Source organism: Lepidochelys olivacea (assembly GCF_965140295.1).
Source record: "Lepidochelys olivacea isolate rLepOli2 genome assembly, chromosome: 26".
NCBI lineage: Eukaryota > Metazoa > Chordata > Testudines > Cheloniidae > Lepidochelys > Lepidochelys olivacea.
The window spans coordinates 11,776,939-11,790,814 of record NC_140436.1 but is presented as its reverse complement, the minus strand read 5'-3'; the positions used below and the strand labels follow the sequence as shown (position 1 = coordinate 11,790,814).

The 13,876-nt window shown below is 45.7% G+C and overlaps 1 protein-coding gene across 1 annotated transcript; it reads left to right on the top strand.

Moving 5' to 3' along the window:
* The first annotated feature begins 2,313 nt into the window (after positions 1-2,313).
* SNRNP27 (small nuclear ribonucleoprotein U4/U6.U5 subunit 27) lies at positions 2,314-11,716 on the top strand. The gene is made up of 6 exons (XM_084615276.1): positions 2,314-2,434; positions 3,387-3,507; positions 4,172-4,284; positions 5,861-5,940; positions 7,537-7,601; positions 8,896-11,716. The coding sequence occupies exons 1-6, from the start codon at positions 2,398-2,400 to the stop codon at positions 8,948-8,950; spliced, it is 471 nt and encodes a 156-aa protein (XP_084471402.1). The 5' UTR covers positions 2,314-2,397; the 3' UTR covers positions 8,951-11,716.
* The last annotated feature ends 2,160 nt before the right edge of the window (positions 11,717-13,876 follow it).

Here is a 13,876-nt window from a genome sequence, read left to right as displayed (position 1 = left end):
GCAATATAGAGGCAAACAGCTGGTGCACCTAGCTCATTCCCTGAACTATCCAGCTGCTTTAGAACATTTCCTCGAAGACCGGTTACAAGCTTTTCCATAGGCCCTGTATACCAGCACTCAATGTGGCATTATTCTCTCAAGCTCCACTTATGACACCAAAATGAGACACTGCTCAAATTAAGTTGTCCAGCAATTTATAATATAATTGTCTCTCTTCCTTCTTGAAAGCTTTGCCTAGCACTGAAGTAGTTAGCAATGTTGACGTACCTTACTATCATTGAACTGCACCTCCATTGTGGTTCACTAAGGGTAGTTTACACCATTTTTTCAGGCTGTCTGCATTTCAGGCAGACACCACGGCACAGGTTTACATCTGGTTCCCGTTTTTAATGTTCTCTTTGGAATTTTAAGGGCTAGAGCCTTTGTTTTACGGGTAACTGAAGATTCTAAAGCACATGACAGAAGTCCTGGAGAAAATACCAGCATGATAAGTTGATATAAACCAGCCCAATCTGACCAGTGCATAAGATCCCTGTATCCAGTCCCTGTAGTCCCATTTGTCCTTCTTTAAGACGGTAGGAATTCATATGGGTCTTTCTCTGCCAGGCTGCTAAATTAGCAGCTCAGAGAATCCATGTAACACAGCTGGAATATGATACCACCCCCAAAGTAACATGAATTGATTGTATTAATGCCCACAGTTATTCAAGCCTTGGGTTTTATATCTTCACTGAAAGATGGCACCTCCTGATGCTATGCTGGGTTATTGTCTCACTACTCTTTCACAGGGAAAAGTACCACCGACTGAATCACTGGCATCTTGGATGTCTCCCACCAATACAGTGATCCAGCCCAAAGCTACTTAGATTGCTTACAAGATATAATGTGCTGGTCAAAATATAAGGTGGAATGGCTGTAAGGAATTATGGTGTGGTAGGAGGAGAAGGAGAGAACTCAGAAGCATCACAAAAAACATAGCTGAGTAGAGAATTAAGTGAGAATCCAACACATTTAAGAGAAAGGAGCATTGGGAATTAAGCTAATTTGTTGTAATATACAGAAGGAGGATTTCATGGCCTGTGACCTCTTATGCTTCAAGATTACACTTAGCCTGAAGGATCCCGGGGTGCCTACATATGTAACACCCCTGAAATGCAACTACCTCACAACTGGAGGACAACAGCTGGTGCACAGCATGCTGCAGACAGCAGGGAGAAAGGAAATTGTGTCCACGGACACTTATGCAATTCCTGTCCCTTCTGAAAAGTTCCCTGAGATGACTAACGTCTAGGCAGAGCAAACAGGCCTCAGTTCATAGAATCATAGAACTGGAAGGGACTTTGAGAGGCCATCTAGTCCAGTCCCCTGCACTCAAGGCAGGACTAAGTATATTATCAGTTCTTAAAGTCTCATCTCAGAAGCGCACACACACACAATGAATAAATTCCACAGAACCTTGCTAGATGGAAAGGCTGCATAGCTAGCCTGACACTGAAGTGGCTCAAGGCTTGATTACCCACGCCATCTTTGAGCCACGGGAGTAGTGATGAGCACACGACGCAAGAAAACAACGTTTGGTGGGGGCAAGAGAGTGATGAAAATATGAGTGGCAGTGTCTGAAAGACGGAGTTGTGTGACTTGTGACTCACACGTACGTGCAATCACCAATACCCTTGGGTATCAGTCAGCCCCCCCCCCCCCCGGCGCGCAGCTAGGTAAAATGTTGTGCGCAAGCCCTTGTGGTTGTGAAAAGGGCTGGCACGCAGCGACGGAGAAGACACGTGCGCCACGGAGCACGAGCTGGGGCTGAGCTGGCAGCACGAGGGATCCCAAAATGGAGACAAATGCTTGGGCGTTAACACGTCGTGGGTGGCGGGGGCTGCGCTGGGGCTTCAGCAGGGAGGTGCGCGGACGCTGGGATCTTGTCCTGTCGGCGCTGGGATCTGTGGCCACCGGTGCAGCCCAGCCGATCCCCGGGGTAGCTGCGCTGGTGCAAACAACGCAACCGCGGCGCCCACCGTGTCCACACTCGGGGTCTGCTGGGGTCTAACTCCAACCCGGGCCAGGCCCTGAGCCTACATGGGCTGGGCACTGCAACTCGGGACAAACCCTCGTGGTTGGGCCCTGCCATCTGGTTGGTGTGCGGCGGGCGCGGGGGAGATAAGGGCAAGACTGTGCCCTGCGGGGCCTCTCCAGGGGCCCCGCCCCAGCCCAAAGAGGGGCTCAGGGGAACCCCATCGCCCCGGAACCAAGCATGCGGCGGAGCGAGTTCCCAGCCGGAGCCGGAGCGGGGACGGACGGCCCACCGGAAGTGCCCGGCGGACGGTTTTTCTGCCGGATGTGCGTGCCGGCTGGGGGCTGAGGCCGCGGGAGCCGTTGGGGTCCGGGCTCGGCGGGATGGTCCGGAGCCGCTCCAGGTCCCCCCCGCGGAGGGGTGAGCGCCGGGGGAGGGGGCGGAGATACCGGGGCGCCCCCTGCAATAGAGGAGGAGGAGCGGGGGGGCGGTCTCACATGCACCGTCCGCCTGGGGGGAGGGAACCGCTGGTCCGCGGCCTACGGCGGGGGGGAAACACCTCCCTGGAGTAGGGGGAAGGAGCCCTTGATCTTTGCCCTGGGGGTCAATGGAAGTCCCCCCCCCCTCACCAAGAGAGGAGGGGAGGCGTCTAAATCCTTGCCCAGGGTGTGTGGGAGACATTAGCCCCATCGTCCAGAGACTGGATCTTTGTCGGGGGGGGGGAGTATTACCCCCACCCAGAAAGGCAGGACTCCTCTGACCTCTGCCCTGGTACAGGGGATGAGTTAGAGATCGCTCCGCAGCCAGGGGAGGGACCCCATGAAGCCAGATAATGGGGAGACCTATTCGCATATGGGGGTAACAGGGGAGCTTTGCCTCCCTCCAGGAGAGGGGATCTCTGATCCCTACCCTGATACAAGGGTGGAGGGGAGATGCACCACAAAGCAAAGGGAGGGGGCCGGCTGTTAAAGGAAGGGAAACGAGCCAGCCCTAGAATCCAATCCCCCTGTGGCAGCGGCTCGCTGACCAGCATCTTGTCTGTTAGGAGGGATGGTCCCTATTTCTACGTTGGTAATAGAGCCTTAACCGTTTTCCTTTTCTTTGCCTCTGAAAAGTTGAACTCAGAATTTTGCAACGAGTGCTGTCGTGCGTTCCTCATCTTTCCTTCTCTGCTCTCGTTGCTCTTAGGACAATCCTCTTTACCGCTGAGCAAGTCTTGAGGTTTAGGGGATGGAAGAAATCCTTCTCCCCTTCTTTTAGTTTTAGTCATGACTGATATTCCCTTATAAACACAGGGCTTTACTGAAGCTATAACAAGGGTGGTGATAGTTCCAGCTAGCCAACACTAATCAGCACTCCCCGCTTCTTTCAGAACGTAGGCGCTCTCGTTCTGCTTCCCGGGAGAGGGAGAGGAGGCGACGGGAGCGTTCGAGGTCCCGGGAGAGGGACAGGAGGAGGAGTCGTTCCCGTTCCCCGCACAGGAGGCGATCCAGGTGAGAAAGTATCTGAATTATCTGAAGCCAATAGGCAGAGCTTCTAGCTGACAGCCCCATTCTCCCACTGTTCTTATTGGTGTAATTCTTACTGTGATATCAACAAGGTGACAGGGTACTTCCTTTCCGTGGTGTGGGAAATGGTTTTTGGGTAGGCTGAGGGGAGCAAAAAACAATTCTACAGTCAGACAGATCTCACGGTTAGGAGGCTCTTTACTAATATTTAGCCTGTGTTGTCCTTTACTTAACTAGAGCAAATGTGATGAAATTATGCCTCCTTGTATTGTTTGTTGGTTTGTTTGGAGTGCGTTAGCACCTGTGGTCTCGTCATGGGTCAGGGCTCCATTGTGCTAGGTGCTGTACAAACACAGAACAAAAAGATGGTCCCTGCCCCAAAGAGTTTACAGTCTAAGGGTAAGATGAGACAACAGATAAAAAGTGTTTCCTTGTGCGCCCCCTCTGCCTGTGTTTAAGACAATGCCAGCCATTGTAACACCACATAACCATTATTCTGCTTCCTTGCTGTCACACGTAAAGCTGTAGGTGGGATTGTAGTTGAGTGTTTGTTGTAGATTCAACCTCCAGCACTTGTTACTGTGTTAACTGCTGCAATAGTTTCCTCTCTTGTTGTTAGATTGAAATCTGTACTTGTGTGAAATTCTAGGTCCCCGAGGCGGCATAGATCCAGCTCTTCTTCGCCGTCCCGGCAGAAGGAAAGGCGAGACGATGAAAAGAAAGAAAACAAAGATGCCAAAAGCAAAGAGCATCAGATCACCGGTAACAGAGCAGAGTCCTAACCTTGGGAAGCAAAGCTGGCTCTTGCGGCTTTGTGTTGATCTTACCTTAATGTGTAGAGAACCAGTTAAAATCTACTGGACTTAAATAAAATTGGTAAATGGAGTAGATGCCTGTGAAAGTGAGGGCCTCTGCAACTGCATAAACCAGGATTACTAAAGGCAGATGCTAGTCAAATTTTCCTTCGATTATCCTTTTTCCATCTGCGAGTGCACCCCAGCCCTGGACCCATGCAACCCTTTTTAATAATACTTTGCCCTCCTAGGCCCTATTCCATGTGCTTAGTCATAGTTAATGCACAAAAACTGTTCTGGAAGAGATATGAAACCTCGTGCTTTAGGGCACAATTCAGTCACTAACTAGTAGGAGTTAGGATGTAGGGCAGATCATCTCATGCTGCCTACGGTAGGGTTTCTGGCATTTTCCTCTGAAGCATTTAGTGCTGGCCACTGTCAAAGACAGGAACTAGATAGACTTTGGGTCTGATTGAATTTGGCAACTCCAGTATTTCTGCAATTGGTTCTTCAGGGGCAGGCATTTGCAGCTTCATGGAGGTCCATGAACTGCAAAGGGACTCCATGCAAGACCGAAGAGTCAGCCCTTACAGATCTGATCCCAAGATCTAAGGCCTGACTGTGTCTTTAAGAGGATCTCTAAGCACTTTACAAATGTTAATGAATTAGGCAGCGCACGCACAGGATGAGGTAAGGAATTTTCCCCATCTGTATAATGGGGCAGAACTGAAATACAGAGTAGTTGTGGTTTGCCTGGTATTGTGCAGTCCATCCAAAGCACCAGCGTGGATCTTATCTGCATTCCTAACAAAGCAGTTCACTTTCCTCTCTCATCTGCGATACTTGCTAAGTTTTGCTTTTAAAAAAAGGGATCTCAAGTATATGTGTAAAAACCAAAAAAGAAATTGAAACCACATTGTCTCCCCTAGAGGAAGTTTCCCTTCCATTTTCTGTTGCCTCCCATATCCCACCTTAATCGTCCGTCATTGTATGCTTCTAGTTATATAGCTCTGTCTAGCTATGTCGCAAGCTCCTGAGGGCTGGGATCTTGCACTCCTATTCATCTGTAAAACATCGTGCACACGTGTGGTACTGTGTAACTAATACATTAGTAAGACTGAATTTAAAAATAAATCTCAATTTCCCTGTGCTCTTCTTGCCGTTCTCTTTGCTCAGTTCTCCGCTAGCACAAGGGTTGCAAACACTGTAGGGGAATGTTTGTTTTTCTTTGGCATTTAAAAGCAAAGGAACTTGGGAGTATTTTCATTAGATATTGTAAAAACAGACATCTGCAAAACCTCCATTTTTGGGCCAGATCTGACCTTGCGTTGTTCCTCTACCCCCTGGACCAGTTTTCTGTTCCAGAGCTGTGTTTGGTCAGACCAAAGAGCCAGTTTTGCAATACACATAGTGGTTTTGTCATACGCACAAATCTTTATTCCCTACCTTCCTAATCAGCATGTTCAATAAGTTTCCATCAGGTGCCTGGTAATTTTTCCTAGTATTATATTTCATATCCCTCTTGTATCTTTCTGTCTTTTCAGAAGAAGATATGGAAGGCAAAACAGAGGAGGAAATTGAGATGATGAAAACAATGGGCTTTGGATCCTTTGACACAACAAAAGTGAGTGGACTGTTCCATAGAACTTAAGTAAAAAGTCCTGACCTTCTTCCAGATTATATTTACAATTCATTCTTGGGTATAGCCAAGCTATCTTGGTAAGTTTAGGAAGATCCTTTACAAGAGGATGGAGGAAGGTTCGCTGTTTTGCTGTAATATTAAATCTCTCAATGTTACAGGTCTGTGTCTCAGCTTTTCAGTTTGTCAGTAAGTAGCAAGAAATAACTCATCAGTGTGTTGAAACATTGCATCAGAAGAGTATTGTTGATAGGAACTACAGAGGCGAGACAGTATTGATCTTATAATACAGAATTAGCATGGGACTTCAACATACTGGTCATGATTGGCAGCTCTGCCCCCTTGTGCTGTGAGCCCTTGAGCCCTCACAAGACAAGTAAGGTGGGACCAGGTCAGTGCTGTGCTGGGACAGAGGGGGTGTTGCGCTGGATCTTGAACAGATACCCCAGTGTGGTGCTGTGCTTCTAATGGTACTGGCTTTCAGGTGAGATGTTAAACCCTGTGGGTTTCCGAGGGAGCAGAACTTCCTATATTGGCTTCTATTGTGGAAAAATGCAGATGTACTGATTTTATTTTCTTGTCGCTTGCCTCTACTGCTTTTGATCTGCTAGCTCCTGGCTACAGCCCCACAGTATGGAATTCTAGTTGCAGAGCTTGGATCAGTCTTTTAGCGTGACTCTATACTTCTCCCTAAGAGTGTGATCCTGCAAACACTTAATACTGGTCATAGTGTTTACTACCCTATTGGTGCTAATTAATCATAACTGTATGCACCACTCATGTTATAGCACCTTGTAATCATTATTTGCCCCTCAGAACTCCCCTGGGGGTAGGGTGGTATCATCCCTGTCTTACAGATGAGGCACTGTGGCACACAGAGGTTAAGTGACTTGCCCAGGGTCACACAGGGAGCTTGCAGCTGAGCCAGAAATTGAGCCCAGGTCTCCTGAATTACAGACAAGTGCCCTATCCAGTAAACCATCCTTCCTATTCCTGATGGGTGCTAAGGCCCCTTTTACTCAGAGCCCTGGGGAGGCCTGGTTACAGTGCATAAAAACATGTTCCAACTGTGCCTCCTATCCATGCTACAGCCTTGGTTAGACAAAGCTGTATCCTGCCACTGTTCTTCACGGCACCCCCATGGAAGCAGGTGGGAGTTAACACTGAGCTTTGTGATATGATGTGACCTTTGGAAAGTGATTAGGTCTGTAGTTAGTTGCTTCTGAAAAGGGGGTTTGCTCTGTTAGTTCCATTCATCTGCATTGTAAAACTAACCTAGCAAAGATCTAGAAAGTTGGTACTAACTGGTTTCAGCTTACATGCAGTGTTGCTGTAGGCTTCAGTCTGTGTAAGCTCGAAAGCGCGTCTCTCTCGCCAGCAGTAGTCGGTCCTATAAAAGACATTGCCTCACCCACCTGGTCTCTGGTTTCAAGTTGGCTTGCCCTAGAGTGACATACCCTGGGTTAGATGTGTTGATCCCAGCTCCACAACCTGTGCCCTTGTGTTGCTATGCCTCTTCCTAAACAGTTCTCTGTAAAACACACTGAGTTTTGGAGCTCTCTTTCCCATTGTATCTTTCAGGGGAAGAAAGTGGATGGCTCTGTAAATGCCTATGCTATAAACGTGTCACAGAAGAGAAAGTACAGGTTTGTGTTTCTACCACTTGGACAGACTTGCTCTGATTTGGAGGCTGTAATATCTGCTGCCTGCATGGGTATGTTGGGGGAGACATAATTTCTTTTCCAGGACAATCTGATTCAGAGAAGGCTTTGTAGTCCTGGTGAGAAGTATGGCGGTCTTTTGGGTTATTGACTGAGAGGTCATTCTCATTTGTATTGAGGAGTGCTTGTTGATTTTACACCTCAGCAGTTGTTATACACTACTCAAAGCAAATGTGTTTCTATACACTACTCGAAACAGATATGTTTCTTGCCTCTAGTTTCTCTAAATCTCCATTGCTAATGGAGAGAGGAGTGAACCAAAGAACAAAGGTGCACTTGCTCCCTGTTTCAATATATGTAACTTTGTACGAAGCTCAGATGCTGTGGCAGTAAACACACTGTAAACACTTGGCTAGAGTGGGACAGAATGTCACTGGGACTCTTCTCCCCCTGCTTCTTGTAACTGCCTGAAAAATGTAGCCTACCTTCTCTTTTTTGTGCACCGTGCATCTCTAAGTTAAACTTAAGCACCAGTGAAACATACTGTATTGATGGCCCTGCGGACTGAAGTCCTTTAGCCACTGAACACAAACAGCCTGGCAAAGGCATGGCAAGTTTCCGAACCAGTGTGCCGGAGCCTGACATAAGCCAGGTTTGCACTAGAATCTTTTGTCAATATAGCAGGAGTGTGCTATCTGTTTTGCCAATATTTCTAAACTGGCAAAAGCCCTAGAGCAGATCCAGTTGTACTGGCATAAAAGTGCCTTTGTCAGTATAACTTATTTTGATCACTACATCAGGAAAAGCTATACTGGTAAAGACCTCCCTCTCTCCTCTCTCCCCCTCTTTTTTTTTTTTTTGGTGTGTGTGTGTGTGTGTGTGTGTGTGTGTGTGTGTGTGTGTGTGTGGCCAATATAAGCTCAGTCTAGACATGAAGGGTTTGCTGGTGTAGACCTGATTGTAGTGATTAGCTCCAGTGGTTGGGTGAGTTCTCCATGGCTCATTCAACCATGACTTCTTCGCTAAGACTCCCAGCAGACATACCAGTTAGTGCCAATCCTGTTTGGTATTTCTCAAGAACACCCAGCTCATGTCACATGAGGCACGGACAAGCTGTCGTAGAGTGGGAGCAGCATTCTGTCCCAGCCAACCTGTGCTGGATTTCCACCAGCACTTTAATAAACACCAATCCCATATGAGTAGATTGGAGCTGCTAAAGCTCATCACAAGTACAGACAATTAAGTTCTAACTATGCTGATTTCTTTCCCCTCATCACAGGCAGTACATGAACAGAAAAGGTGGATTCAACAGACCGTTGGATTTTATTGCTTGATGTCTAGTCTTGTTACCTATGAAGAATGACATCTGGAGCACGAATGGTTAATATTTTATTGTCTCGCTGTGACTTGTGTGTGCTGGGGTCTCCGAGACAGGAACTCAGCTTCTCACTGTAAAAAGAAATCAGCTTATTTATGAGAGTCCAGAAACGCTTGCTTTGCCTGCAAAGAGAGGGAAGAGAGGGTAAAAATGATGCTTTCTCGAAATGTTGGGTTTGAATATGTTCAGGCCTGTTTTGTTCCCTGTCAGGACTTTCCTGTTAGATGTATTTTTTCATTTCTTCTCTGAGTTTTTTAAAATAACGAAATGTTGTCAGTTACAATAAAAACCAGTATATATTTACCCCCACCCCAGAATTAAAATATGATGGCGTTGCTCAGGAATAAAGCACCAGGGAGGAGGCTGCTGGAGATGTCTGGGCAATTATTTGCCTGTCAAACAGAGGGATAAATCACTGTGAAGATAAATCTGGTTGAGGGTTTAAAACAGAAACAGAATTATTTTGAAAGTGTGCTCATGGGAGAATGTTGAAAGAGAACTGTTTTCCTAATTTAAGATCTCCCCCCACCCTTACTTTTCACTTATCCCTTTCCTTACTAGTTAATAATCAAAGTTGTCAAGAACTACCGAGTAGGATAGAATAGCATAGTGTCAAAGGGTTGCAGTGAGTTTACTTACTGTTTGGCTTGGAAAAACGTAACGTGTTTGAATATTCCTCAGTTTTCATATTTGTTTACAGATTTGTTACTTAAAATTCTTCTTGAGGCTGATGCTTCTCTGAGCAAAGTTTGGAGGTAAATCTGGGTTATATTAAAGACCCAGAGGTGAAACATTTAATCCTTCCGCCTTCATTGCTTACTATGCATCTAGATTATTTTTATAAACAACCATTTTCAGATGCCATGGTTTATTTGCTGTACCATTTCACACACATACCAGCAGGTGGCAGCACATGGAATGGCTAATTTTTCAAGTGGCGGCTTAAAACTTATTCGTAGAGTAGACCACACGCCCATGTGACATAAAACGCCTAATGAACACCTCTGCTCCCATTCGCAGTCATGTAGACCACCTCTCCCATTCATGATTGCATAACGTCCCTGTGGCAAATACCGCCATTACTTTCATGGCAAAGGAACATTTGAAAAGTGCTGCGTGTATTTTAGCTCTTCCTAGTTCAGTGTTTGTCCTTTGGAAAATATTAATCCTGCTCTCTATTATTCTTCATCTCCTCTCTCCTCTGTCTGTGGGACCTGTCTGCTGTCTCTGAACCACCAGCAGCTGATCCTAAACCACCAGTAGTCTGTGGACTGAGATTTTGGGAATGTCTGATCAAAAGTTTGATAGCTCTCACATTATGCAAATAGTTAAAATCTCTTGCATTTATGTACTTTTTAACCTCTGAGACTTGGATAGCGAATAGCCTTTGCCTTAGATGACCTGTTTTTCTTTTTTAATCAAGCTAAGTATTCATGCCTTGGCAGGTGAGATTGTTTCCTAAAGCCCCTCTGCTACTCCATCCTTCACATTTTATCACAGCTTTTCCAGTAGTCTCCATGACCATTGACAAGCAAAACATGATTTTATATTTTCCTTTCCCCCAACTAATCTGACAGCGGGAACAATCCAGATTAAAGTCACATGTGCAACCCTCCAGTGACCTAGAATGGCATTAGGATTTATTCAGCCCACACAAATAAATGTAGGGACCTGACACTAGTAGGATGCCACGCAGTCAGAAAACACTTGTGCCAAGCACAGTGTGAACCCTGGTAATGGAGACTGTTGAAATTGGGCAGGCAAAACCAGTAAACAAAGGTATGGCCAGAGCCTGTTTAAAACAGTGAGTAAAGATCGTACTGCATATAACAGAAGACTGAGGAAGTTGACAGCCTGCAATGTAGAACTGCCAGTCATTAGATGAGGAGGAAGAAGATTTTCAAAGGCACAAATAAGTTTCAGGTGTTCAATTAGATTGATTTTCAGTTGGTGCTGGTTGGCTAAGCATTCTTTGTGTCTTCAAATATCTCCCTGAAGTCTGGAGAGGGCACGCCAAAATACCCTACAGAAATTTCTTTACAATACCAAAGACCAAAAAATGATTTGTCTGTTGAACACTCTTGAAAAGAACCTGCATTTATGAGCGATGCTGTATGTGTGTTGTCAGGTTCTGCTGTGTATTCTTGAACATATAAAATCATGCCTTGTTGGATTTCTTTTAGAGATGTGGGGGGAAAGAGAGATCTGGAATTTTACATGCAAACCCTGAGAATGATGTCTGAATCCTGCACACAGAAGTCCAGCACTGTGGGTCACAGTAAGGAACCTAAAGCCTGTAGAAAATCTAAATGTCTAACATTGTCTAATTTGTGCTGGCTTTTGTAATTTTTTTCCCATTGGGAAGATTCTGTTTTACATGAGGACAATGATATTCCCCCACCCCAAAACACAACCACAGCGGAGATGAAGATGTTCTGTTAAAGCTCATGCCTGATTCTTAATCTCAGGCAGGATTCCAGTTTTCTACTGGGCCTGTGACAAACATAGATTAAAACAGCCTAGAGGTGAGGGCAACGTCTTTATTCCAAGGTTTTATCTTACCCTAAGTCTTGATTAGCACAATATAGCGGGAGGCCTCTTTTTTGCTGACCTCCGATAAATTCCCTCTGGTTGCCTGAACCATGTCAAGTTAGGATGTGAAATAGAGTATTACTACCTTAAATCCTTAACTGATTGATTAAAAAACAATCATTGGCAAGTGTCTGGTTGTCCTAGAACACTATGTCCTGGTTTGTTGATGAATTCTTCACCCTCACCTCTAAACCTGGGAGGTGACTGCTGCCTGAGGAACTCCATACCAGTGCAGAAACAAATGTTCCTCGTCAAGCACTAACTTATCTTCTCTGTGCATTAGAATCATGTGATGCTTCTCTGGGAGATCATTGTCCTGCATGTCTCAGTGAGGTGTGGGCTAGGGCTAAAGCAACTCCAGCAATCCTTCTATAACAATATAAAATAGCTTAATTCTAGGTGTTTCAGGAATCCACCTGCAGTTAACATTGTACTCCCGACACCCCCCCCCATCCCCCAACACTACTAGCCACATGCTTTGAGATGTAGCTTTGCCTGACATTGTCCTTGGAAAAACTGAAGGACTGAAAGCCATGGTATTATGTTCATAATAAGAGAAGAGGGTTTGCTATGCCCTCTGTCACAGTGGGAAATCCCCAATTCAGGCAACATGGTTAACAGATTCCTAGGGACCTTTACTAATGTATATTCCTACTATCTATCAGAGTAATATTGAGCCTCTACTCTGATGTTGCCTAACTAGGTATCCTGGAGACTACTGAGTTATTGGAAGTGTAGCATTATCAGCTGGAAGAAAACATACAAATTTTTAGAGGGTTAGGTAGACAGTGCTCTGGAGAAGCAGAAATGAAGAGAAGGTGGGAACAGGCTGGGATACACAGGAGGAAAAAACCTAAGAATAGGTGAGGGGAGAGAGGCACAATTAGAGAATTTTGTGGGGTTAGCAAGAGTCTCAGGGGAAAGCAAATATTTGAACTAGATGAAAAATAGCAAAATGAGGCTGGAGGGAATACAGACACTGAAAAAGACCAATACACTAAGATTAAATAGGAAAAGTGGAGGCTAGCAAGCAGGAAAGAAGGAGAAAAGGCAGGCATAGTAAGTTTTTGTGTAGACCTGTTTGCTCTAAACAACTGTGACTTAATGGTAGTTCAGCTATTTGCAGCAACATCAGACATGCTCCTCCCTGGTATTTGGAAAGAGGAAATTGACGATCTTTGACTGTTGTGAGTTCCCCCTGCTCTTTCAAAAGAGCAGAGGTAACCTGCCTTTCTCTGCTGCTTCAACTGCATGCTATTTTCTGTGGTTGCTTTTCATGACTCCATTTACTGATTGGTTTTTTAAAAATGAATCTGAAACGTAGTTGTCCCTCATTTACATGTGTCGGTTATGGTCAGTGAGGCAAATGTTAGCCTGCTTGTCTGAATGCTGTATGCAAGAGAACACCTGCCAGTCACTTCTGATCATGTAAAAGTTGTTTGTGCACTTCCTTTGTACATGAAGTCATGATCTGATAGGACATGGCGTGATTTTCAAGAACAGAAACCAAGCATGTACAGCAATCTATGTTTTATTATGTTGTCAGGTTAAATGGTCAAACTACTGTTTAGATTTATATGTCAGAGTTCATACCAGAGGAATCATTTAGGGCCAAGTTGCAAACCCCCAGTGACAGGTGGTTTCTTGGGAGGCTGGTCTGACAATAATCAGTGTGTGCTCATTGTTTGAACCAATTTACTGAGTTGGAGCCTTCTCCATGCCTATCGTGCCCTGTTCTACTGTAGGCACCTTTACCAGCGCAGTTCAGCTTTAAATAATCACAGATTGTGGCAGAAGTGTTTGAAGCAGCCTTTTCCCCAGAGCGGGTCTGACTTTGTGCCCATGAGCGTGAAGCAGGTAGTACTGGCATATCAGCACAGGGCAAGGAGAAGCAGCCTAGACAACCAGTTTTAAAAAACCTGAAGGGCCAGTTCTAGTGATACACAAAATGAGGGGAGTTCCTGATCTATACCTAGAGAATAATAGAAAGGGAGGGATGCACTAAAGCCTTGCAAAACATCATGCAAAAGCCCTCCCACGTGAGTCCTGCGATGTTCTGTTGTAAAAGGGTGGGGATAGGTTGTTTTTTTCGGGTGGCCTTTTGTTTTGTCTAATCATCCGTGTTACACTGCACATGTCTGCAGCTATATCCCCCAGTGCATCCAGCCACCTGGACCTTCTACCCTCCCTATCTCTTACATGCTGTCTCCAGCTTTCATCCCTCCCTGCACCTTGCCCCTTGAATCCAGCCCCTTGCACCCTCCCTGCATCCCTCTTGTCTCCCCCCTTG